General features: G+C 44.3%; 1 protein-coding gene across 2 annotated transcripts; it reads right to left on the bottom strand.

Annotated features, from left to right (window-relative positions):
• Nucleotides 1–236: 236 nt before the first annotated feature.
• fbxw4 (F-box and WD repeat domain containing 4) lies at nt 237–27,622 on the bottom strand. 2 transcript variants are annotated; one of them, XM_024424656.2, is made up of 9 exons: nt 27,259–27,622; nt 26,157–26,252; nt 24,334–24,519; nt 23,953–24,085; nt 23,475–23,560; nt 13,714–13,779; nt 3,432–3,572; nt 576–717; nt 237–483 (listed from the first exon to the last, which is right to left on the bottom strand). In XM_024424656.2, exons 1-9 carry the CDS (start codon nt 27,441–27,443, stop codon nt 352–354), a joined length of 1,167 nt encoding a protein of 388 aa, XP_024280424.1. In that variant the 5' UTR covers nt 27,444–27,622; the 3' UTR covers nt 237–351. The 2 variants fall into 2 exon arrangements, with proteins under 2 accessions (XP_024280424.1, XP_042179466.1); XM_042323532.1 differs by lacking the exon at nt 27,259–27,622 and adding an exon at nt 26,452–27,205 and having other exon boundaries at nt 238–483.
• Nucleotides 27,623–27,932: the final 310 nt, after the last annotated feature.

The raw sequence follows: 27,932 nt of genomic DNA, 5'->3' as shown, positions 1-27,932 counted from the left end.
GCCACTCAAAGTGTGAGGTGGAAACACCTCCCTGTGTGTTCTTCAATGGAAGACTTATCTAGGTTAGGGCTTTAGCCTGTTTGTGTGTGTCTGTGGGCCTCCAGGCCACTGGATTAGTTCTGTAACAACAGGTTATTGCATGCCCTCTAGTCCAGGATCTGTGTTGCCCTGGCAGAGGTTAATATGTTGGTATCAGTGTGGCGTATCCCCATATTTGATATTTCATGCATGGACATACCCAACGGTCTTTCTAGCTCAGAGTTCCAGTTATTACAGAGAATGAAGCCATTTACTGTCAAAAACATCGAATTTATTGTTTTAAATCCCAACAGCTGTCTGTGGGAGTGGGCGTTATCTGCGAGGCCGGGGGCCCTGTTTGAAGTCAAGAGAGTGCAGTGCTGTGGCGAGGGCAGCGTACAGGTGAGAGGTGTTGAAACGCAGGCAGTACACTGGGCTACTCACAGCAGAGGACAGCTGGAACATCTGTGGCAAGGACAACCACAGTCATAAATGGCACTCACCCACACACATTTGATTCCATACACACACACACACACACACACACATACACACACCTCTAAGCAGCGGGTTTGCCGCTTATCCCACGTCCGTATGACGCCATAGTAAGAGGAGCCACTGGCAATCATGTGATTCCCATCCGTCTGGATGCAGTAGAGGGCACTGTCGTGAGGCTCCTCCCACTCCATGACACACTTCCTGTTGGGACAGGAGGAAATGACATTAGAGAATGTTCAGAAAAAGTAAAATCCGTTTAATTTGAAATACAGCATGACAGCAATACGGCATTCATTTTGTTCAACTAACGTTGATGAGTTATGGTAAAAGGACCACTGCAACACAGTGCAGAGTGTGACTGGATTTAGGAGTGTGCACTCTGAAGAATTTTAAAGAAGGCAAATGTCTGTGTGCATGTTATGAGGAAGTTACATTTTGTATGTTGGCGTGCGTTTTGTGAGGACGCTGAAACTTCCTCTGTTGTTAACGGAAAGGCGCTGGGGTGTTGGAGCGCTGGCTGGGTTTGCAGTGGGGAAAGAGGTGGTGGTAGGGGAAGTATTTTGGGGGTTCTGCCAATAGAGATCGATCATCCATTAGAGCCTCATCAATAAGTGATGCACAGGGACCGAGAGCAGACAGAAGGGCAGCAGAGATGTCTGGACTCCCTCTCACAAGTATGCACATACGCAAATACACAAGGGCGCACATACAGATAGGCTTACACACACACACACAGTCTGTTCGTCCTCATTTTAGCAATCCAATGAGTGCGAGCTCAATTCCCTGTAATTAGCCAGGTTTCCATGCAACCAATTAATTACCTGACACATAAAAAAAAAACTCACGGCAGGCCTGATGGAAACAGCGAATTTGTTGGCAAAATCTCCTAATGCCAACTCGAAACAATACGCTAGGCAATAAATACATTCTGCGACAATTGCGGTGAAAACACTGTTATGAGCAACTATTGATATCATAACCATGATTTCAAAGAAAACGTGATATATACATTGTAGCCTATAGCCACCACTTGGAAATGCATGAAGAGTTTATAGGCAGATGAAATCAGTTCTGATGGACTTCACATCGTGGTTGTAAGTGTGTGACGAGCTTCATGCAAATTTCCAATAAATATCTAGGGTATTATTAGAATGCTGGTGACATGATGATCGGTGCTATGCTGGGCTAACATTATCGACCAAAAAAAATCATCTTTCTCTTGTCGCATAACCTACCCTGTTGACTTTATCGGCAAACCATTGTCTACACTAGAAAGCATACGCAAAAACCAGATTGGGAAAGTTTGCTATTTATCTCAACAGTTTTTGTGACAAAGCCATCGGTAAAAAAAAACGCGATGGAAACACAATGAACTTCAGATTTTTATTCGCTACTTAGAAACTAATGTGCACTACATCACCACGGACAGCTTTTTATCCACAACAAGTCAATTTGATGGAAACACGTCTGGTGGGAAAATGCACTTCTTTTATTGCGTATTTTATAATATACACATGAAAAGCTGATCGCAAATTGGATGGAAACCTAGCTAGTGGGTACTAAAGGGTTGAGAGACACCACCAGATATAGACAAATATAGCACCGATTCAACCAGACTCAAAGGAGGGTCGCCATCACAAGTCTACTTTGCCTGTCGTGGCATTTGAGGTAAAGACATAAAATAACATTGTGTGTGTCTGAGAGTTTGAGCTGTGTCGGTTTCTCAGAGTGTGTTTTTCTGGGACAATTTGAGACAAGAGTGCATGAGGTAGACTAGGCCAATTGGGCTGACTCCTCTTTCTCTCTTTTTCCCTCTCTCTGCCAAACCTATAGCCGACGTGGTGTGTGGTTAGTCGGACGAGGTGAGAATGCAACAGTTTGTGAACAAAATGCATACACACTGACCATTTCACCCAGAGAATGTCACAGCCACGACACAAAAACATAACTAAATAAGACAATACCACATTGCATGAGAAAACTATTTGCCATGACCCAATTACAAAAAGCCACAATATAAATACAAAGAAACAACCCCAAAAAGATGATGAAATGACCCAACACACAAAAACACAAAACTCACATATTCAACAAGACCATGAGATGATTGATCAACCTGATAAAAGACACTACGTACATCCCAACAACACTACATGACATAAAGCCATAACAAGAGACAACACCAAGACAACACTGTATTTCAGACAGAGAACAAAATGTGTGTGTGTGTTGGGCATGTGTTTTTATCCGCTGGTCAGTTACACTCAAGGCGTCTGCGAGACTCAATGTCCTGCTTTCAGCGGGAACCCAAGGTCCAGACACCCTGCACCACCTCACTGTCCCAGGGAGCCTCCTGGTGGTGCTGTGTGTGTGAATTATTGATGTCTAAAGAGGGACCCCCTCCCAGCCCAGCCCCCCCGTTCAACTCCCCAGAGCTAACTGACAATCAGCTCTTATTTGTGTTACTTGACTGACCCACGCCACGCCACACACACACACACACACACACACCGCACCCAAATAAAAAGGCACCCTCCCCTCTAATAGCAGGACCCTGCTTGGTTTGTCGTGGAAATGTGCAAGGGTCCGAATCATTCAGGTACTGCCCAGATTGGACTGGGTTGGAATATACTGTGCTCTTTCTTTTTGGAAGATGGAGTGGAGGGGAATGATTGGACTGTGTTGCTAGTGCTGTTATGTGTGCTGTGTTGACTCATAGCACGTGTGTGTAGATGTGTATGATGTAGCCGTGATGTTATTCTTGTTTTGGTATGGCTCAGAACGCCTCTCTGCCAATCATAATGCTTGACCGGAATCTACATTTTGACAATTTATACATAAATACGAACAAAATGATTGATTGACAGCTTAATATATGGACTAACTGACTGACGGCTGACTGATTGACGGTGTACCTGGGGCTGAGGCGAAGGTCCCAGGAGCGGATGTAGGTGTCATAGCCACAGGTGAGCAGCTGGACAGGCGACTCATAGACTATATCCAACACACCTGCACCCCGACGGAACTCTGAACCCAGACAACACAGCAGCTCACACCTGAGAGACAGGGAGAGGGAGGATGGAGAAATAGGGAGAAAGTAAGAAGAAAGATGAAGACAGAGACAGTTCAGGGGAAGTTCTGCACCTAAGATCACAGGCATGTTACACTGTATCAATACTATAAATGCCTGCTGGCTACTGACTACTAATATGTCCAATACCGGTTGTCCTTAGTGCTTCAAATGAGGATGTGCAGTTTTCACTTACGCCCCTAAGCAACCATGAATAATAAACGGAGCCCCTACTCATTGATGTAAGGTATAACTCACCTTAACCCACAGTGAGATGGATAAAACACTATTTCCACCTGTCTCGGTCTTTATAGCGGTTGATCCTTGATACACACCTAAGCTCTCTGTGTGTATCTTTATATTCCCATATACTACCATTCTCTCTCCATCTCTATATTCCCAATCCCACTGGCTCCAGACCACCCAGAGGAGATCAAAGTCAACACCTCTCTATCTGGGAGAGGGCTCTGAGACTGATTACAGGGATCCCCCCACACTACAACACCAGGATGGTGAGGTGTGTGTGTGAGAGAGAGAGAGAATGAGCGAGAGAGAGAAAGAAAGAGAATGAGAGAGAGAAGACATCGTGGTGCATGAATGCACAAATGATGTGTAAGGTGTGTGTATGGGCAGTACCATGCTCTTGTGATCACAGTCCTCCGTTGGCTGCCCACTCGGCGGCTCTGATTCTTGGAGAATAACTTGCCCTCCGCAGGGCGGATTATTGCAGAATAACTGTCTCTTTGTTGCGGTTTAATTCCCTCCATGACCGTGACTGTGTGTTACTCGCAGACCTTTGATACCTGCTCCCTAGCAACCATTTAAAGGAGGCCACTGGCCCTGGTGACCACACTCCCTCCCCCTTCTCGCTCGTGCCCCCACTGCTCCAAACACCAGGGGCAGACTAGTAATCCGCCAGCCTCACCCCAGGGGGCCATCTTATTGGACGAGGGCTTTCCCCACGTGGCGTCTTATTGGACGAGAGCTTTCTCAGAGCTGGGGTCTAAGCCTGGCCAATGGGGAGTCCGTGATGGGGCTCTCTCTCTCTGGGATATGTGTCTGTGTGGGGTACCGATCCCTCATTTTCTTTTTACTGCTAAAACCCAGAGCTTAACGCATGTTGGACAAAGAACACCTATACCACTCAAGCCACATGTGAATAATTGACTCATAACTCAAATGTGTCTTACAGACAACCCCTACACAACTCAACCGACAAGGCAATAGGCCAATCAAGTCGTTATCTAAATACAAAGTCTCACAGACAAACCCAATTGTGCTGATCGCACTCAAGGTCTTCGTTGCCCTCTAAAAATGTCAAACACCAAGGTGAGACGCTAAAAATCCAGATCCCTGAAAGCGGTCTTCACATCTGCGTCGAGAACTTAAAGCCATAATAGCACTGTGCGGTGGATGGCGAGCAGCAGAACAGCCGGGATTGTCAAATTGTTAGGTCACCACTTTTATGAGCCTCAGGAAGATTACAGGACGGAGCATAACCATATAATCTGTCATAAGGACTGTATCTGCTAGTGCGGCTGCCGCTTGCCTTTGAGCTGCGGCTTGATTGTGTGATCTGACAATCTCATGTCTGGGTCCACACCATCACATACTTGAGTCTGGTCCAAAGCATGCCTGAGTGGGATGTTACATGGTCTGACGAGTCGTTACCGTCACATACCTACCTGAGTCTGTCCGAATGTAGCCTGTCACATTCTTGAGTCTGCGAAATCACAGGGATGAGTCAATACCGTCACATGTTAGAGTCACTGTAGAATAGCTAGGACTCCATCATACACCAGAAAGTGGTATATATATATATATATATATATATATATATATATATATACATATATATATACAGTGCCTTGCGAAAGTATTCGGCCCCCTTGAACTTTGCGACCTTTTTTGCCACATTTCAGGCTTCAAACATAAAGATATAAAACTGTATTTTTGTGAAGAATCAACAACAAGTGGGACACAATCATGAAGTGGAACGACATTTATTGGATATTTCAAACTTTTTAACAAATCAAAAACTGAAAAATTGGCCGTGCAAAATTATTCAGCCCCCTTAAGTTAATACTTTGTAGCGCCACCTTTTGCTGCGATTACAGCTGTAAGTCGCTTGGGGTATGTCTCTATCAGTTTTGCACATCGAGAGACTGAATTTTTTTCCCATTCCTCCTTGCAAAACAGCTCGAGCTCAGTGAGGTTGGATGGAGAGCATTTGTGAACAGCAGTTTTCAGTTCTTTCCACAGATTCTCGATTGGATTCAGGTCTGGACTTTGACTTGGCCATTCTAACACCTGGATATGTTTATTTTTGAACCATTCCATTGTAGATTTTGCTTTATGTTTTGGATCATTGTCTTGTTGGAAGACAAATCTCCGTCCCAGTCTCAGGTCTTTTGCAGACTCCATCAGGTTTTCTTCCAGAATGGTCCTGTATTTGGCTCCATCCATCTTCCCATCAATTTTAATCATCTTCCCTGTCCCTGCTGAAGAAAAGCAGGCCCAAACCATGATGCTGCCACCACCATGTTTGACAGTGGGGATGGTGTTCAGGGTGATGAGCTGTGTTGCTTTTACGCCAAACATAACATTTTGCATTGTTGCCAAAAAGTTCAATTTTGGTTTCATCTGACCAGAGCACCTTCTTCCACATGTTTGGTGTGTCTCCCAGGTGGCTTGTGGCAAACTTTAAACAACACTTTTTATGGATATCTTTAAGAAATGGCTTTCTTCTTGCCACTCTTCCATAAAGGCCAGATTTGTGCAATATACGACTGATTGTTGTCCTATGGACAGAGTCTCCCACCTCAGCTGTAGATCTCTGCAGTTCATCCAGAGTGATCATGGGCCTCTTGGCTGCATCTCTGATCAGTCTTCTCCTTGTATGAGCTGAAAGTTTAGAGGGACGGCCAGGTCTTGGTAGATTTGCAGTGGTCTGATACTCCTTCCATTTCAATATTATCGCTTGCACAGTGCTCCTTGGGATGTTTAAAGCTTGGGAAATCTTTTTGTATCCAAATCCGGCTTTAAACTTCTTCACAACAGTATCTCGGACCTGCCTGGTGTGTTCCTTGTTCTTCATGATGCTCTCTGCGCTTTTAACGGACCTCTGAGACTATCACAGTGCAGGTGCATTTATACAGAGACTTGATTACACACAGGTGGATTGTATTTATCATCATTAGTCATTTAGGTCAACATTGGATCATTCAGAGATCCTCACTGAACTTCTGGAGAGAGTTTGCTGCACTGAAAGTAAAGGGGCTGAATAATTTTGCACGCCCAATTTTTCAGTTTTTGATTTGTTAAAAAGTTTGAAATATCCAATAAATGTCGTTCCACATCATGATTGTGTCCCACTTGTTGTTGATTCTTCACAAAAAATACAGTTTTATGTCTTTATGTTTGAAGCCTGAAACGTGGCAAAAGGTCGCAAAGTTCAAGGGGGCCGAATACTTTCGCAAGGCACTGATATATATATATATATATATATATATATATATATATATACAGTTGAAGTCACTTAACAAACTATAGTTTTGGCAAGTAGGTTAGGACATCTACTTTCTGCATGACACAAGTAATTTTCCAACAATTGTTTACAGACAGATTACAGATTATTTCACTTATAATTCACTGTATCACAATTCCAGTGGGTCAGAAGTTTACATACACTAAGTTGACTGTGCCTTAAAACAACTTGGAAAATTCCAGAATATGATGTCATGGCTTTACAAGCTTCTTATAGGCAAATTGACATAATTTAAGTCAGTTGGAGGTGTAACCGTGGATGTATTTCAAGGCCTACCTTCAAACTCAGTGCCTTTTTGCTTGACATCATGGGAAAATTAAAAGAAATCAGCCAAGACCTCAGAAAGAAAATTGTAGACCTCCACAAGTCTGGCTCGTCCTTGGGAGCACTTTCCAAACGCCTGAAGGTACCACGTTCATATGTACAAACAATAGTACGCAAGTATAAACACCATGGGACCACGCAGTCGTCATACCGCTCAGGAAGGAGACGCGTTCTGTCTCCTAGAGATGAATGTACTTTGGTGCGAAAAGTGCAAATCAATCCCAGAACAACAGCAAAGGACCTTGTGAAGATGCTGGAGGAAACATGTACAAAAGTATCTACAGTGAGGGAAAAAAGTTTTTGATCCCCTGATAAGTTTGTACGTTTACCCACTGACACAGAAATGATCAGTCTATAATTTTAATGGTAGGTTTATTTGAACAGTGAGAGACAGAATAACAACAACAAAATCCAGAAAAACACATGTCAAAAATGTTAGAAATTGATTTGCATTTTAATGAGGGAAATAAGTATTTGAACCCCTCTCAGTCAGAAATAGTTTTGGCTCCCAGGTGTCTTTTATACAGGTAACGAGCTGAGATTAGAAGCACACTCTTAAAGGGAGTGCTCCTAATCTCAGTTTGTTACCTGTATAAAAGACACCTGTCCACAGAAGCAATCAATCAATCAGATTCCAAACTCTCCACCATGGCCAAGACCAAAGAGATCTCCAAGGATGTCAGGGACAAGATTGTAGACCTACACAAGGCTGGAATGGGCTACAAGACCATCGCCAAGGAGCTTGGTGAGAAGGTGACAACAGTTGGTGCAATTATTCGCAAATGAACTGTCAATCTCCCTCGGCCTGGGGCTCCATGCAAGATCTCACCTCATGGAGTTGCAATGATCATGAGAACGGTGAGGAATCAGCCCAGAACTACAAGGGAGGATCTTGTCAATGATCTCAAGGCAGCTGGGACCATAGTCACCAAGAAAACAATTGGTAACACACTACGCCGTGAAGGACTGAAATCCTGCAGTGCCCGCAAGGTCCCCCTGCTCAAGAAAGCACATATACATGCCCGTCTAAAGTTTGCCAATGAACATCTGAATGATTCAGAGGACAACTGGGTGAAAGTGTTGTGGTCAGATGAGACCAAAATGGAGCTCTTTGGCATCAACTCAACTCGCCATATTTGGAGGAGGTGGAATACAGCCTATGACCCCAAGAACACCATCTCCACCGTCAAACATGGAGGTGGGGCCTCCTGGGTGGCGCAGTGGTTAAGGGCGCTGTACTGCGTAGGGATGTCCTTGTCTCATCGCGCACCAGCGACTCCTGTGGCGGGCCGGGCGCAGTGCGCACTAACCAAGGTTGCCAGGTGCACGGTGTTTCCTCCGACACATTGTTGCGGCTGGCTTCCGGGTTGGATGCGCGCTGTGTTAAGAAGCAGTGCGGCTTGGTTGGGATGTGTGCCGGAGGACGCATGACTTTCAACCTTCGTCTCTCTCGAGCCCGTATGGGAGTTGTAGCGATGAGACAAGATAGTAGCTACTAAAAACAATTGGATACCACAAAATTGGGGAGAAAAAGGGGTAAAAAAAAAATCTATCATGGAGGTGGAAACATTATGCTTTGGGTGTGTTTTTCTGCGGAGGGACAGGACAACTTCACCGCATCAAAGGGACGATGGACAGGGCCATGTGGCCTAGCCAGTCTCCAGACCTTAATCCCATAGAAAATCTGTGGAGGGACCTGAAGGTTTGAGTTGCCAAATGTCAGCCTCGAAACGTTAATGACTTGGAGAAGATCTGCAAAGAGGAGGGGGACAAAATCCCTCCTGAGATGTGTGCAAACCTGGTGGCCAACTACAAGAAACGTCTGACCTCTGTGATTGCCAACAAGGGTTTTGCCACCAAGTACTAAGTCATGTTTTGCAGAGGGGTCAAATACTTATTTCCCCTCATTAAAATGCAAATTAATTTATAACAATTTTGACATACGTTTTTCTGGATTTGTTTTGTTGTTATTCTGTCTCCCACTGTTCAAATAAACCTACCATTAAAATTATAGACGGATCATTTCTTTGTCAGTGGGCAAACGTACAAAATCAGCAGGGGATAAAATACTTTTTTCTCTCACTGTATATCCACAGTAAAACGAGTCCTATATCAACATAACCTGAAAGGCCACTCAGCAAGGAACAAGTCACTGGTCAAAAACCGCCATAAAAAAGCCGGACTACGGTTTGCAACTGCACATGGGGACACATGGAGAAATGTCCTCTGATCTGATGAAACAAAAAGAGAACTGCTTGGCCATACTGACCATCGTTATGTTTGGAGGAACAAGGGGGAGGCTTGCAAGCCGAAGAACACCATCCCAACCGTGAAGCACGGGGGTGGCAGCATCATGTTGTGGGGGTGCTTTGCTGCAGGAGAGACTGGTGCACTTCACAAAATAGATGGCATCATGAGGGTGGAAAATTATGTGGATATATTGAAGCAACATCTCAAGACATCAGTCAGGAAGTTAAAGCTTGGTTGCAAACGGGTCTTCCAAATGGACAATGACCCCAAGCATACTTCCAAAGTTGTGGCAAAATGGCTTAAGGACAACAAAGTCAAGTATTGGAGTGGCCATCACAAAGCCCTCACCTCAATCCTATAGAAAATTTGTGGGCAGAACTGAAAAAGCGTGTGTGAGCAAGGATGCCTACAAACCTGTCTCAGTTACACCAGCTCTGTCAGGAGGAATGGGCCAAAATTCCCCCAACCTATTGTGGGAAGCTTATGGAAGGCTACCCGTAAAGTTTGACCCAAGTTAAACAATTTAAAGGCAATGCTACCAAATGCTAATTGAGTGCATGTAAACTTCTGACCCACTGGGAATGTGATGAAAGAAATAAAAGCTGAAATAAATCATTCTCATTTCACATTCTTAAAATAAAGTGGTGATCCTAACTGACCTAAAACAGGGAATTTTTTACTAGGATTAAATGTCAGGAATTGTGAAAAACTGAGTTTAAATGTATTTGGCTATGGTGTACGTAAACTTCCGACTTCAACTGTATATATATATTTTTAAGATGCTACTAGATCCATAAAAACAGGTAATATTTACTACAAGTTAGTTAATACTATTCTGTAGCTGATTTGATTGCATGATGAAAGGCAATATGAGGGTGTGCGCTCCGGGTAAGATGAATAGTGGCTGGTGCGTGAGAGAAAAAAAATCTGTCGTGAAAAGTTAGTCGTACTCAAACCATGAAAACGAAAAACCCAAGGAGGCCGAGATGCAAAAATATACTTCATTTAATCCATGTTCGAGAAAATACAAAAGGTGAAAGTGCAAAGTGCTAAATAGAAAAAGGAGCAAATGATTGCATGTCACCAAGGATGATGTCTACAATATGGACATGTGGGAGTTCAGAGATCAGTAAGGTGCACTTGGGAGATAGATCATATGGGCAGTATACTCCAGAGAGTGGAGAGAGGGAACTGCTGCTCTCACACCAATGTTCTGTGACCCCACTCAAACTACAGAGTAGCTAGTGCCACTGACCCTGGATGAGCCAGAATGTGGGACTTAACTAGCTGTGATATGGGGTTGACATGAGGCAAATCACATTCCCAGTAATTGAGGAAATTAACTGAAATTCGACTGAAATAAAATATTGAATGCTCATGTTTGTCTAAGGGGAAAATTGGTTTCCGGTTAATAAATAGTGAGAATTTGAGATAAAATGAAGCCCAACACTGAATTGATTTTGGAAGGTTAGTTGACTGTCCGCCATAGGGGGGACTGACTGACTGTTATGAGAGAAGTGACTGTCTGTGATACACAGGGAGATTTAGTTAGTCCTGATTTAAGCCTATCTGGTCTCACTGCAGGAGTCAGGTTGGCTTTCGGGCCACACACACACTCGCACATATATACACAACCAGTTTGTGAAAGGAACCATTAATGAATTTACAGACTTTAAACAGGAGAAGCTAAGGGGATTCTCTCTTGGTGTTGTGGGGGGCTATAGAAAAGCAGTATGGGTGGGAGAGCTCTTGTAAGGTTAAGCCTGGTGTCTAAACTGGGCCTGGGGACGTCCGCGCTGGGAAACAGCCACTCCTCTGAAAGGATGTCAGACAGGTAGAGAAAGAGTCCTGCTGGGGTTTTCAGACCTTAAAACAAACAGTGGGGACTCAGGGAGCTGGGAGAACCGCGGGACACAGAACCGGGCAGGAATGTACGGGCAGAACAATGGCCACCTTTAAATGTCACACGCGTTCTCTCCAAAAACAATGCCCGTGCAATTTGTATAACAGAGCGACCTCCCAACGCAGACATTTAACCCCCGCTTTTCAGAGAGGAATGCCAGGAATCTGCCAGGCGATTGTGGGGCTCCTTTGACGGGAATCTCGGAGCGATGGTTGGGGTTCTTTGATGCTTTTTCCCTGTTTATCCACAAGCGAAGGCACCATGAAAAGTTGGGGTGCGCTCAAAAACGCCACTTGTGTGGGATCCCTCTGTATGGGTGATCATAGGCTTTGTGCTATCGAGATGAAAAAGACACAGAATTAATTGCAATGGGAGAAAAAAGAAATGTGTTAAATTAAATTAAAATCAAAGCCACAATGGGTGAATGGTCAAGGTTCCTTTGCCCCACATAAGTGGGAAGGTTCTGGTTTTGCATGGCAACACTTAGAAGGGTCAACAAAGAGAAACTGATTTTTAATGAGCCTGTTATAGAATAATGCCACGTCTGTCATAAAACAAGGACATGCTTCATTCAGGTCACGATTTCTTGAAAAATAACTAAAAGAGTAAAATAGTTGTTTTGTGAAACTAGATTAATCACATAAAGAACACAGACAGAACACATATCCCTTTCTTCCTCCCCTAGTCTCCCTCTCTCCCCCTTTTTCTCCATCTATATTTCTTCACCTCTTTCCCTCTCTTAAAGAAAGTGGCAGTCCATGACCTGAGCATCAGCATCTTTGATCTCAGTCACATCCTGTGCCACTATTTTCCATCCTCGGATGACAAGTCATTTCTGGAATCAGCAACATGTTGTGGTTCCTGTCTTGTTCAGATCCTGATGCACTCAGCTGCTTTACTGGCTATGTTTGGTGCTGCAGGTGTAACGGTGTCTTGGTTGTGATCTTTTCTCTCTGATGTGTCTGCTGTCAAAGGGAGTGTGGCTGCACTAATGCACAGGGTTGGGTTGGGATGCTGCTGGTAGTCTTAGGTTGGGGTGGAGGGGGGTGGATCGTGATGGTGGTGTGTCTGGAGAGGTTGAATATGTGCTCTATGTGTGTGGTGGGGTTGCTGTGTGTGTGTCTGTGTTTGTGTGTGCGCACGTGCATCTGAGATATGGGAAATAAGAGACCGTTACAGACACACAGAGTACCCCCATAACCCTCATCCTGCTGTCATCGGTGTACAGTATGTGCCCTGCCCTCTCCCAGACCGCTTTTTGTACCTCAGCTGATTACCAGACAGGAAGTTACAGTGGGGGACACAGATCAGCCAGGCCACTTGTCCCAATCATCATACTACAGCAAAGACATACAATTTTTCAGGCTTGGGACTTAAAATATTTACTCCCAAACTGAGAAAAAAACACAAACCACAATACCTGAATACTACTCTGCATGTACATACTACACAAGGACATGTTGTTCATGTTTTCTAGCAAGAACGAGCTCTGGTAAACTGTGTCAATATATTTTCGGAACACCTGCAACGCACAAATAACTTCCCCTCCCTTCTCCTCCCCTTCCTCCCTTCCCCCGTTTCCCCAGCTCAAATGTCCATGTCATTTGGAGCAGGAAGCGCCTTTCTCTGTCCGGCCCGGGACGTGTCAGAAGGTTTAATTCGGCAGGTAAAGCTGGGAATTACAGTGGCCTGTCAGGGCTGTATCAGGTTTAAGCTTGGGCTTTCAGTGCCAGGAATTCTCCCAGCCCTCCTTTGAACTTCTCAAAGCAAAGGCTTTTAGACGGGATGATGAAACAACAACTATCATTACAGCCAGGTTCCACTTTCACTGCCGTGATCAGTTATACTGACAGATGGGCTAGGATGGGAGGTCTTGGAATAGTTGGGTTGGTAAGAAGTGGGTTGGTAGGAATACTACTGGTGGACGATGAAGGGCTCAACTCTAAATTTCTATACTGTATAGGAATGTACTTAAAATGCTTGGTCATGGTGCACTGTTGTTTGTGGGTTGGGTGTGTGTAGTAAGTGGTGTGTAAAGTCTGTGTGAATCAGTGGAGTATGTATCTGTGTGTGTGTGTGTGTGTGTGTTGTGTAGTTAGTTACCTTTCAACATCCCAGATCCGCAGAGGAGAGAAGTTCGCACAGCAGGCTGTGCCAGTCACGAAGGAGCTGTGGAGGAGACAACAGAGGAACGTTTAGGAAAACTGGGAACACTGAGACACCTCAAAGGGCAAAGCTAAAGCGTGACACCCTCAACAGTCTCCGGTCAGAGACACACGTTTATTGTTTCAGTGGTGAGAGAGAAAAGAGGAGAAACTAAAACACTCCTTTGATTGGACTGACAGGTCGGAAGTAGTGGCCTAGGTATGCATGGGCGGCACAGGGGTGAAAGGAGAGGAGGAGGGGGTGGAGGGGTGTAGTAGGGTCTGTGTGTAGAGGGTGGGGTGGGCCAAAGGGGAGAGGGGCAGTAGGGGGGCTTCTGTTAGCTCTGCCCAGGTCTGAGGCTTAGGGCCTCCTGCAGGTTTGACTGACAGGGGAAGGTCCAACACCCTGGGGCACAACCACCATTTGATTATCTTTTTACTTTCTTTTGTACCACTTATTCATTTACTATTTTTCCGTTTTACTTCAGTTTCAGCATCAACTGCTTTCACATACAATCACAAGAAAGCACGGCAGATCTCAAATGAAAAACAGCGGGATAGAATAGCCAGAGAGAAGGACAGAGAAGTAGACAGATAACTGTGTTGAAGCAGTGGTGGGTGGTTTGGTTGGCGTTTCTTCCTCTGACGGCTGGGTGGGTTGGCAATGGGGTAAGGGTGGCGTGGAGGCGCTTTGCGTTGAGACAGGGGTAACGAGGGGCGTGAGCGGGGCACGGGAGGGTGTACTGAGGCACAGGGGCAGCTGTCAGGCCCGTTAAGCGGAGAGGCCCGTTAGCAAAGCCCCCGTTAATTAGTGTTGGGTAAACTCATTTGGTCCAATCAGGGCGGCGGGCCCTCAGCGAGTATGACCTCTGAACCCTGGTGACACAAGATACAATAGGGTTAAGGTCACACTCGCTGCCTGGCCCTTATTACTCTCCATTACTCACATTACTCACCCCTCACTGGGCTCTGCTCTGCTGGGGGAGGAAGGGGGGTACACAGCACAGACATACAATGAACCGGTTCTGTCCTCCCGAGCACTGGCCTGATCTAGGGTCAGATCACTCACTGATATTATAGCTGCTAAGGTCAAAGCCTCTCTCGCCTGATGTGGGACAGGTGCCCCCTCCCTAAAACCCCTCACCCCCCAATCACCTCCCTGAGATCCTACTACCACCCCATCCTGAAATCACCCCCATCTCTGTAGCCTCCCAACCTTCTCCCTCTCCCTCTACTTCCCAGTCCATTCCTCATTATAAGGACATGCTGGGCCTCTGCTGCCGTTTGGGTAACCTCATCAGCTGGCTGCATTATCTAAGGGGCTGTGTGGCAGGGTCACACAAACTAACTCAGCCCCCATTGGGAACCCAGCCAAATGAACACACACACACAATCACAGACAGAAACACGCACACTGAGCCCCTGCTGGGAGAAGAGCCCAACAGTACCAACATTGTTAGCTCCAAATCAACAAGCTGACCGCACAGGGTGCTCCACGCTTTCCCAAGACCACCGCAAACGTTCCACTTCTGTTAACCCATCCCCATTCTCAGCCCCAAAATCACTTCTAGTTTTCTAACAAAGAGGTGAACAACAGCCTGGTCTAGGAATCTAGTCTAACAAATGACATGTTATGAGAATTATTTCTCAGTTTTAATAGGGGATTCTCCAATTGCTTTCCTTAGAAATGAAAAAGGTTACCTATTTGAACCTGCTTGGAGTCAAACTGCAGTAAATCAAGTCCGAAAGTCAAACACATAGAAAGTACATTTAGTGTCAAACACCAGAAAGTAAATGTATGGACTTAGGTAGCAGAATTTGACTCAAGTGTTCTAATGATATGTCCGTTCTACAGACTGTGGGTTAGGGGTGTACTTTGGTGTCGGGCTGCACATTCTAAGCCACCAGTTTGGCTTTAGCATTTGGCTTGCATCACTAGTCACTACAAAAGGATACAATTTCCATGTGTAGGACTTTCAGCTTACTACCTAAACAGCTGTACTACACCAAATGGAACAACTACACTCCAGTCTTGCAACGTTTATTCTTCTGAGAGACAAGGGTAACAGATACGCACTGTCAGTTGAATTTCTCCTGGCACTATTGTAACTTATGGCAAAATAGAAAAGTGAAGTGTATTCGCAAAATACAAAAAAAGTTAAGCTTACTGTTTAAAATGGGATATGTAGCTATCTGACATTAAAATTAAATGTTACATTTGACCTGAATCCAATTCTTTCGCCATTGCCAAAGATTGGCACCACTTTCGTGAAATTCAAAGAATCCCACACAAACCTATCGCATGAACAACAATACTCCAAACAAAACAAGTAAGTCACCATTTATCTAAACTAAACCCCAGCCAATTACAGAAGAATAGGCTAAATAGCAGAGATGAACACAGACCATGCAGGCGCTGGGAATGTAGAGGCATGGCGATGGACTCCAGGGGCGATTTAGCTATGCCCCCTGCCCCCCTTCTCCTCCCTTCTCCCCCCTTCTCCCCCCTCTAGGCAAAAGAGGTTGTTAATTTGTTGCGCTTGACCCCGGCTTTGTGCCCGCCGTGTATCTAGTTTGTAAAAAGTGCTTTTATCTGCTCTCTAAATATGTCTGAGCTCAAAGGGTTATGATGCTTTTATATCAGCCGGGAGGGGACAATGGCAGGGGCTCGCCAAGACCCCCCCTCTCCCCCAATACCCCACCCCTTGGCCCTTTTGGCTTCTGTTTGTGTCCCCTCTGTCTGAGGTCACCAGGACAGCACCAGGACATTCCACACACAGCCCCTCTGCGCTGCTCTGCTCAGCCGGCTGGAACGGAACAGAACGGCCCGCCACCATGTATTGAAAACACAAAACACCATCCGGTCTCGCTATACTAACGGCTATCCTCCAACTAACAACAGCTAAACATTAAAGTTCAGATGATGTCGATTATGAGTCTAGTGGATTCCTGTAACGGATTACAACAATAGACTCTATTTAGCAGACTATTTTGTCCAAAGCGACTTACAGTCATCGTGCATGCGTACATTTTACATACGGGTGGTCCCGGAAATCGAACCAACTATGCTATGCTCTACCAGCTGAGGACCAATAGACAGACACAAATGAGGATTCATTCATTGTGGTATGTGTCAGCTCAGCCCCGGTTCCCTTGAATGATCAGAGACCTTGTCACTCATCTTCTTCTCACTCAGAAACATGAAAGGAGTGACAGTCATTAGGATACTGGATTATAAGAACTAACATCCATTCAATTGACCATTGGACCATGTTGGCAAATTGAGGTCTGTGTGCAAAGAAACAAAACAAACATCAATGCTTTCAACAAACAATCAATTAAACCTAGACCATCCACGAGAAGAGGGATATTTCAATGTTGATAGAACACAATTAATTAATTCAATAACAGAATCTGATATACCAACCCATGTTGACTGGGCAGTTGTATCATTAACCCAATTTATGCCATGATGTTTCCATTCTGTACATTGAACAGCAGGCCTAGTCTCTCAGGTAGAGCAAGTGAACCCGAGGAACACCTGTATGAGGTGGTGTGTAATGAGAGGCCTGTGTGAGTTGTGTATGTGTGTGTTTGTCAGGTATGTCTGAGGTGCTAGTATGTGTATGTCTGCAAAATGACTTTGAGCAGTGTGTGCACACATGTGTGTGTATGAGGTGGGCACATGGGTATGTGTTTGAAGTAGCTTAGGAGTGCCTGTGTGTAAATTTGAGGTTCCGTATGTCTGTGGAATGTGGGTGTCAGGTGTGTGTGTGTGTGTGTGTGTGTGTATGTGTGTGTGTGTGCGTGTGTGTGTAATGAGTGGTTCAGAGGAGCTGTGATTATTCTTGCCTCCTGCAGTGTGGGTCCTCCGGCTCTGTGGGCCCCAGAGAAAGCGCCCTGTATTTAGCGTGTGGGAACGCACATTCTGCCCCTTATCGCTGCATTGTTGCAGCCTCTCTCTTTTCTTCTCTTTTTTTAACTAATTGAATTCTTGACTCCTGAGCCACAGGCCGAGCCTGTGAGAGACGAAAGAGAAAGACATGAATTTCAGGCTTTTTCTTGCGGTTGAGTGGGGCAGAGCAGTGGGGGTAAAATCAGGGCTGGAGGGGGCGTCTCCCTGTACTTTGATACTAGAGGTCAGAGGTCAGCCTCCCTCCGTGGTGAGAAAGTGGCGAATCGGGGCGGTTTATCCAACAATCATTTTCTTTGGAAACGTTCAAAGGCATTGCCCCTGCAACATCTTTGTAGTTGTGCTTGAGGAATTCTAAACAAAACAAACCCCGAAAAAGCGCCCCTTTCTCACCTCTCCTCGGGGTAGCTTCTCCCTCCAGTGGCTTCCAGCCCCCTCCCCTTTGCGAGTGGTCAGTATAACCCCCCCCCCAATCTTGCCGACATACATTGTGTAACTGCATTTTGGCACTGAGAAATGGATTGATCTTATAGGCTCTTTGACACTGAGCGTCAAACCCTAATTGGTTCTTTGGAGTGGTCTGTTATTGGCTATTCCGTTCTGCTAACCCTGTAACACATGCACACAGGTGATACTCTGGGTGTGTGAGTGACAGATTTTGTGGCGAATCTCTTATGGAATACAGTTGGGTCATTCTCACAAAACAAAAATTTTATCCAAAAATTCTCAGGTGTCATTTAAAAATATTTACAAAATGTATATATCTTGGATCACTGAGATTAAGATCTGTACTTTCATAATTTCAATTTCATAATTATTACTATGTTTTTTTGATCAGATATTATGCATTCTACCACCATTTCCACAAAATTCTCATTACGGCAACAGTCCAAAAAAGAAATAAAGAAATTAATTCATCTTTTTAACATTCCTCCTCTCATGAAAAGGCCTGAGTTAAACATAACACTGAAAATGCACATATCATAAAATGATTATAAAATGTAAGACTTTTCCCCAATTTGAGCTTTTTAGCCATTACAGTAATGAGAAGGCCAAGCGGGGTAAAGGGGGTTGTTTGAGAATAAGAATCTCATTCTGGAGGCATATAAGCAAATGAATTAACTTAACTTCTACTACTCCTCTAGATGATGCATCACGGGTGGATAAAACTTTATATAAAAACTGATTGGAGTTTTTACAGGAACTTGAGAAAGTGTTACGTTAATGAGACATGTCCACAGACTCTGTGTTTGTACGTAATAAATATAATAGTTCAATGTAAACATTTTTAGGATTTATGGATAAACTATAGCAACACAGATTCTTTTTCATGAGAATGGTTTCATGAGAATCACCCAGTTATCCGATTAACACCAGTTCCAGCCAATCCATTTACCAAATTGCATTTGTATGGCTGCAGTTTTTCAAAGAGCCTATATTTGTAACAAAGAGTCGGACTTAAACCCTCAATAAAAACGCAGAGGTAACAATGGCAAGAATTCCCTAGGAGGGAGAAACCTTGCTTTCATTACATTGTTCCTAGACCATTTCCTTACTCTTCCTACAGAGCAGCAATACAACAGCAATAAATAGTATCATCACTCAATAAAACAACATATGGTATGAAATCCACTCAGTTGTGACTCCATGCTCTCTCCTATCGAACAGTGTGATCTGCCACGACAGCTCCAGCGCTCAACCTGTCCGGTCTTGTTGGCCCAAGCCTATTTGCAGGGAACACCTCAGTCAACTACTAACCACCTGCCCGCTTCTTTACAATTCAAAGAAACTGTACCAAGAGTGGAAAGAGATGGTGAGAAAGGGAGAGAGGAAGAGAGAAAGACAAAGATAGAGACATGGTGGGAGAGTGGAAAAGACAGCATTTAGACCCATGTCCGCCCTCATCCTCTCTCACTAATACTACAAGTCCTCATATCTAATGTGTAGTCTTGGTACAGTGTCAGAGTCAAGTCTAAGACCGGATTCGACCCCTCTTACTCAATTGCTAGTCAATGACAGAAAACCTCTAGGACATGGATCCAACAGAGCCCAGTCCTATTCCAATAACCATGTGCCATATTTATAATTTAAAAAATATATATATATAGCTCGGGGATTCAATCCAGCAACCTTTCGGTTACTGGTCCAACGCTCTAACCACTAAGCTACCTGCAACCCCAGGTAGCCTATATGAAGTGGGCCTCGGGACAGAGACAGTATCACACAGCGTGGCGTGGAAAGACATTCAATTGAGAAAAGCATGAAAGAAGGGGCCAGATCGGGGCCAGATCTACTGCTGGGATCAATCTCGCCAAAAGTAGGCAGGGACCAACACGGAGTCGCATCAGCATTGGCATTTCAATGCAGCCACAATACACCTCTTTGTAATCCTTTAATAGACTTTGAGATGATATTTACTGGAAAACCCAAGAGAGAGAGATGGAAAAAGAGGGACACCAAGCGAGGAAGATTACAGAGAAAGGGGGGAATGGGAAGGATAAAGAGAGGGGAACATTTTGCCGCCCACAGCTTGAACACGAGGGTGAATATGAGAAAAGCAGCGACAGCGGCAGTGTAGCAGAGCGGGGTGATTCCATTTGCTGCTTCATTCTGTAGAATGTCTGTGAGAAGGACATTTCTGGTAGGACATTCTACTCCAAAATGAACGACACCATCTGAAATATAAGTTTCCCTTTAAAAGCATTATAATTTGTAGCCCAACTGATGCAGCATAGCGGCTTTAAATAAATAGGCTGGAGCATGGTGTTTCCCATCTGCATTCGTCTCCGACTGAACATTTTAGAAGGTCTTATCTTGTCTGCAGCGACAACATTTTGCTGTTTTAAAGCTCATTTCCTGCAATTCTACACATTTTGCCTTGGGGCGAGAGACAACATTTTGCCTTGGGGCGAAAGACAACATTTTGCTGTTTTAAAGCTAATTTCCTGCAATTCTACACATTTTGCCTTGGGGCGAGAGACAACATTTTGCCTTGGGGCGAGAGACAACATTTTGCTGTTTTAAAGCTAATTTCCTGCAATTCTACACATTTTGCCTTGGGGCAAGAGACAACATTTTGCCTTGGGGCGAAAGACAACATTTTGCTGTTTTAAAGCTAATTTCCTGCAATTCTACACATTTTGCCTTGGGGCGAGAGACAACATTTTGCCTTGGGGCGAGAGACAACATTTTGCCTTGGGGCGAGAGACAACATTTTAAAGTTCTAAAGAGCAACTTCTCTTTTTGAAAACAGCCTATGTGGCATCGATATGAGTCCGAATGTACTACAATGTGTAAATAAGATAATTTTGATCATAAAGTCAGTCTCGTCCAAAACGGCGATTTGCAAAACGCTAGGAAAAAATGGTGTGTCAAGGAATGAAGGGTACCGTAACCGTTTGCCTTGGTTTGGGTTTATTTCAATCCTGCCCACAGCTTGCAGCACACAAGTAATCATCAATTCGGAGTGCAGCTGCACACGACCTGATCGTAATGCCCATGGTCATACTGCCGCTGCTAAATTAATATAGGGCAAACACTGCCATTGGGTAATATCAGTATAGTTGTGGTAGTACCGACCACAAAAGTGGATATGGTTAGCAGGGATTCAATTGGGCAGGGTCCCTCCGAGCCTGAGACCCGGCACCTACAGTACAATCAAAATGAGAGCCAGACAAAACTAAGACCCGGTACTTTTTGGTTATTTGAATTATCTGATGAAAAATTGTTGACCCCATTTAATATGCCACAGCTAACAACAAAAGAAAGCAACAGCAAAATCAGACAACCCCATAGTAAAATAGTTTACCTATTCAATTGTTCAGCCTGTCACATTCTATGCGAAAAATAAAATATTCTTCTTGAGGTGCATTCAAATTGCAAGTGTCGCACTCAATATCATGACAGCATAACAGATATTGTTATGTGTGGCTTAGTTGGTACAGCATGGCGCGTGTGACGCCAGGGTTGTCGGTTTGATTCCCATGTGAGACCAGTACGAAAATGTATGCATTCACCAGTGTAAGTGGTTCTGGATAAGAGCGTCTGCTACATGACTCAAATGTAACATTTAGAAAAGCAGCCCTAAAGTTGTAGCTACAGTATGGTACCAACACTACAGTTAGCCATCGCATGGCAGGCTGATCTCACACATCACACCAGCCCCGTCTCCTGCTGCACCCCCCCCTACTCTTTAGATTCCTTGAGCATGAAGCAGGGACAATTACATTTAAAACATAAGGAGCCCCCCACCAAATCAGAAAACATGCTGCTTCCACCATTTTGCTCCCTGTCGCTTTCAACTGTCATTTAAAACAAGATAAAACTAAAGCTTTCAATGCCCCTAACTGACCCTTAACGGGTAAGAGATAGCACCTGGGTCATGCCACACAGTTGGTAGAGTAGAAAGGTCTACCATAAAGAGCTAGGTTATTAGATTGATTTTGAGCCATTTCCTTATTAACAAGACCTGTGTCATGCAATCATTTTAAATTAATTGCCGATTTTTAATTAATTGGCGGTGCCATCACATGTAATATTTGACAAAGCACTGACTAAGCGATGACATCTCTCTTCTTGTATCCTCTTAGCTCCAGGAGTGATGAGGTTGCAAGGGGATAGGTGGGCTTATAGGTTTGTCAGCGAGTTGACGCCTCGGTTCCAGGGGTCTATTAATTAACCAGGTCATTGGTCAGTGTGTGGAAGGAGCAGGTTTATTATGAGGGGGCAGCAGGCTGAGGCACGGTTGCTATTTCAGCCAGCAAATTGGAGAATTAATGATGTGGATAATCGCCCCATACTCTCAGATCTAAAGTTCTGGCTGAGCAGACAGGGCCACCGGGGCTCAACGTGAATGTGTGTGTCTGTGTGAGAGTAATATATACTGAAGGAGTGTGTGTGTGACAGAGCGATCGAGTGAGTTCATACTGTCTGTGGCTGTGTGTGTTTCTACAATAAAAGTATGCGTGTGAAGTTTAGTTTATACCGAATGAATGTATGGCGGAGGTCAACGAGCAGAAACAGCCAGTCTCACTACAGTTTCAGTCTTCCAGGTCTACCTGAATAAATTCAAGTCAATTCATGGAAATGTAATGCATGAACAATCCACCCAGAAGATGATGGTGTCTCTGATTGCCTGAATTTAACAGAGTTGACCAGGGACCTGTCAGCCGAGGAGAGCTGCCCTTTGTTGCTGTGACTCATGGTGTTTCCACTCTGCGGCGGCGCTAAGGCCAGTTTGAAGGATCAGCTGCCTGCCGGTCTAGGGCAGGTGGTGAAGCAGGGATACTGTTACAGCCTTGTGCGTCTGTGTGTCATTAAGGGTGTCCCTGTGTGTGTGTGTGTGGTGTGTGTGTGTGTGTGTTCGCTCGAGTGTGTGTATGTATGTGCTCGTGTACTTGCTTTCGTGTGTGTGAGCATCATTAAGTGTGTGGGTGTGTAGTTACATGGCTGAGCAATCAAAGGGCCTATGAAGGCAACCCCGCTTTGCCTTGATATCCTGTTTTTTCACCTCTCTCGATCCCTCTTTCACCGTTCCCCAGACCACCCGAGGGAAATAAATATTGTCCTATTCAGTAACAGAGGACAATGAACCCACCGCTCAGGTTAATCTAGCCCCAAACTCAACTATCACCCAAACCGGTGGCTGACAACTGTTTTTATGCCAATGGCATAACTGAAGTCAGGGTGTCGTACTGACTGATGCGGGTTGTCCGGGGGGGCAGGACTCTACCTTTTGTGCACTCATGTATGATGTTAGTGTAGCTGTTTGACTGTTTTGGGACATTCTAGGCATGTACATTACATACCTCTGTGTGGGACTAATAGCCACAGACCACACCCTGTCGTTCATAGGGATCGTGTCTCTGGGGCAGTTGGAAGACAAAGTCCAAATCTGAAAGGAAACATTAAGAAAATACAAACATTAAAACCATAGTTGTCTGTGGTTGACAGTACACCCTAATGTGCCACAGAAGCTGCGTTCCCACAGGCAACCCAATTCTGATATTTTCCCACTAATTGGTCTTTTGACCAATCACATCAGATCTTGTTCAGAGCTGATTGGTCTAAAGACCAATTAGTCAAAAAAATATCAGAATTGGGCTGCTTGTGTAAATGCAGCCAGGGTGGAACACATAGAGTTAATGATATCAATTTGTTCGCCAAGCTTGCATATGACACATACTTTGGTTGCCACCCAATGTGAAACTACAGTGGAGCCCTATTTCAGCCAGTATCATCTAAACAAACGGACACATTGGGTGCTAGAATATTAGTGTGTCTCACCCGGGCTGTTCTGTCTCTGGAGCCGCTGACAATCAGTCCTCCTCTGCAGTCCAGGCAATTCACTTCCTGGTTGTGACCTGAGTACTCCATTGAGAACCCATTCCTCCTGTGGTGCACCAGGATCTTACCATCACTGAAAGAGGAAGATAATAGTTCACTATAACAGACATGAGTACATTAAGTGGAATGTGACATCTTTGACTGAGAGTGTGCTTCTATGGCCGTGGGTCTGCAGTAGTGATGATGCTTCAATGACCTTTAGTTGAAGCATGTACACAGTAAGAATGGCAAGTGAGTATTGAAGCAACATGATAGACTGAACTTCAACCACTGATATTATTCCTTTCAGGAGTTTGAGTTAAGTTGATTACTGCTGATTACCTTCCTCCACTAACGAGGTGTGTGTCAGTCACAGCAAATCGACACACGTCTTCCAGGTGTCCTGAGAACAGAGCCATGGGGCTGCGCTGGAGCTTCCCCGTGTCCGGCCTCAGATGGTACGCTCCGATGTCTGCAGCCTGAGACAGATACAGCACATCCCCGTCTAGCTGTATCCACGGCAACAAGCTGTAGGGGGAACACACAATCAAATAATGGAAAATACTCTGACATTACAGTACCAGTCAAAAGTTTGGACACACCTACTCATTCCAGGATGTTTTCTTTATTTTTACTGTTTTCTACATTATAGAATAATAGTGAATAAATCAAAACTATGAAATAACACATGAAATCATGTAGTAACCAAATAAGTGTTAAACAAATCAAAATACATTTTATATTTGAGATTCTTCAAAGTAGCCAGCCTTTGCCTTGATGACAGCTTTGTACACTCTTGGTATTCTCTCAACCAGCTTCATGAGGTAGTCATCTGGAATGCTTTTCAATTAAGAGGTGTGCCTTGTTAAAAGTTAATTTGTGGAATTTCTTCTTAATGCGTTTGAGCCAATCAGTTGTGTTGTGACAAGGTAGGGATGGTCTACAGAAGATAGCCCTATTTGGTAAAAGACCAAGTCCATATGGCAAGAACAGCTCAAATAAGCAAAGAGAATTGACAGTCCATCATTATTTTAAGACATGAAGGTCAGTCAATGTGGAAAATTTCAAGAACTTTGAAAGTTTCTTCAAGTGCAGTTGCAAAAACCATCAAGCGCTATGATGAAACTGGATTTCATGAGGACCACCACAGGAAAGAAAGAGTTACCTCTGCTGCAGAGGACAAGTTCATTAGAGTTAACTGCACCTCAGATTGCTGCCCAAATAAATGCTTCACAGAGTTCAAGTAACAGACACATCTCAACATCCTGTTCAGAGGAGACTGCGTGAATCAGGCCTTCATGGTTGAATTGCTGTGAAGAAACTACTTCTAAAGGACACCAATAAGAAGAAAAAAGTTGCTTGGGCCAAGAAACACCAGCAATGGATGTTAGACCGGTGGAAATCTGTCCTTAGGTCTGATGAGTCCAAATTTGAGATTTTTGGTTCGAACCGCTGTGTCTTTGTAAGATGCAGTAGGTGAATGGATGATCTCTGCATTTGTGGTTACCACCGTGAGGCATGGAGGAGGAGGTGTGACGGTGCTTTGCTGGTGACACTATCCGTGATGTATTTAGAATTCAAGGCACACACAACCAGCATGGCTACCACAGCATTCTGCAGCGATACGTCATCCATTCGGTTTGCGCTTAGTGGGACTATCATTTATTTTTCAACAGGACAATGACCCAACACACCTCCAGGCTGTGTAAGGGCTATTTGACCAAGAAGTAGAGTGATGGAGTGCTGCATCAGATGACCTGGCCTCCACAATCACCCAGATTGAGGTGGCACAATGACTAAAAGGAGAGCATGATTCTCTCTCTAGTTGAAACCTTGTGAATGGTAATCTAGGGATAGATTGTAAACCCACCATTGACTCTCTGGATAGTGCTTACTGGTACTCCTAATGAGCTTTTCAGCCCCAACATCTAGAACTATAAACTATTCAGCAACCATTTTCCAATGTTTAATACCTTTTACTTGTATACAGCTTCGTTAAAAAACTAACAATAACTCTTCAGGACCTCTTTTGCAATTTTTTCTCCCTAAACTTTCACCAGCCAATCCCTGTCGTGTGTTCAGTGGCGCAAGAGATGAGATGGATTAGGGAAACTCCAGAAACTACACTGTGGTGCCATGATGCCAAAACTCACAAACACACTCACTTAATCCTCCATTTGAGCATGACTTCCTTTCTGCAGATCCCATGGCACCAGTTCTGAGATACCTTCACTCTGTCCTTCAGAGGGATGTGGGGATACCTGTAACATGGATAGTGATGTGATAACACAATTATAACCCTTGAAGAACACCACATAAATAAAACCTCTGAACGGACAACGCACACAAACAATGCCCAAGAGGCGTAGAATTACAGCATTGTGTGCTGTATATTAGCAGATATGGTGTGAATATCACAAGGAATAGCAGGAGGCCTCAAATAGACCCATATTGTCATACTTGAACCCAACACTGTCGTCCAGAACACTAGCATATGTGTTCACATGTGTTCAGGAGGCCTGTGCCAGAGGGGGTGGATGTGGGCTGGAGGAAACAGCCTGCTTCTCTCACAGAGCTGTGGGATGTGGTGTCCTGTAGCGCTCAGCAGGATTACCAAGTTTATTTACACTGCTGTTAGGCTGCATCTCAAAGGAGACCCATGGTTTGATAAGAGTGGCTGTCACTGTGGCATGAGTAGCTGTGCTGGGGGAGAAGGCAGTAATGCCAGAATGGCTCAGGTCCAATTCACAATGTTAGGTTCTCTAGAACAGTGTTTCTAGACCAGTCAGTCAGACTCAGGGCTTCCACGGCAGCAAGTGGGAAATAGGCTATATATATTTCATACAATGAATGTATCCTGAAAAACTGTGTCGTCATGTCAACATAACTGCAGTCATTGGCCGAGGATATTCTTCTCAGGATTATGTAGCACCATGACTGTGTGCAACAAGGAATGTGTTATTATGCAGCTACAACTTATTTGTAAACGCCGTTCAGATATCTACAGCAAGTAACCACGAGGCTATCTGTATGCGTTTTTACAACACATAAACGTTTTCCATGGGCACCATGCTGAAACAGTGTAGCCCATGTAGTGCATGCTACAGTGTTGCAAAACTTTGCATCGAGAAGGATAGCGGTGTGAATGGCAACAACTGTAGCAAGCCGCGTGGAAGTAGATGTAAACAACTCTTGGGAAGTCATGATGCTTATCATGAAACGACCACTGTACCCTACTTATTGTACGAATGAAACAATATTTCTTACACATCTGCTCCTTGTCGTGTAATTCCAGTGTTTATTAACTCTTTTGCTATCTTCCTCCATACAGCGTCACGATTTGCAAAATGGTAAATTGTTTTGCAAACTTGAGAAAGGCGACTCAAAGACTTGTATTCCAAATATGACATAATGTGGTAGAGCACAACCTCTGGTAACTGGAATAAGAACATTTTAAGTTCGTATTGAAGGTTTCTCTTTTCCGTTTCTGTATTGCCCTGTATCTTTCTCTTGGTGTATTGCCTCTTCTATGGTAGTTCTTTAAAAAAGGGTTTAATAGCGTTAAACAGTAATCCATGTTCTTAGAGCGCGTGAAAAGAGAAGATACAGGAAGCCATTCCAAAACAGTGACGAAAGATCACGTGGTGACGTTGTGCGACGTAATGACGTTTATATAACTATATATAAAATAAAATACAGTTGTATTTGTCACATGCGCTGAATACAAGAGGTGTAGTAGACCTGACAGTGAAATGCTTACTTACAAGCCCATAACCAACAAAGCGGTTTAAAGAAAAATAAGTGTTAAGTAAAACAGAAATAAAAATAACAAATAATTAAAGAACAGCAGTAAACAGTAGCGAGGCTAGATACATGGGGTACCGGCGCTCCAGTACTGCTTGCTGAAGAAAGAGACTGACAAACAGCTTCTATCTCAAGGC

Source organism: Oncorhynchus tshawytscha, linkage group LG06, assembly GCF_018296145.1.
Source record: "Oncorhynchus tshawytscha isolate Ot180627B linkage group LG06, Otsh_v2.0, whole genome shotgun sequence".
NCBI lineage: Eukaryota > Metazoa > Chordata > Actinopteri > Salmoniformes > Salmonidae > Oncorhynchus > Oncorhynchus tshawytscha.
This window is presented reverse-complemented; position numbering and strand designations above follow the sequence as displayed.

Coding starts and splice junctions, on each gene's coding strand:
- fbxw4 (XM_024424656.2), bottom strand. CDS start 27,443: ATGTTCTTATTCCAGTTACCAGAGGTTGTGCTCTACCACATTATGTCA. Junction 23,561..23,952: donor CCAGAGACAGAACAGCCCGG/GTGAGACACACT, acceptor GTTTCCTTTCAG/ATTTGGACTTTGTCTTCCAA. Junction 718..3,431: donor GACCTTCGCCTCAGCCCCAG/GTACACCGTCAA, acceptor CTGTCCCAACAG/GAAGTGTGTCATGGAGTGGG.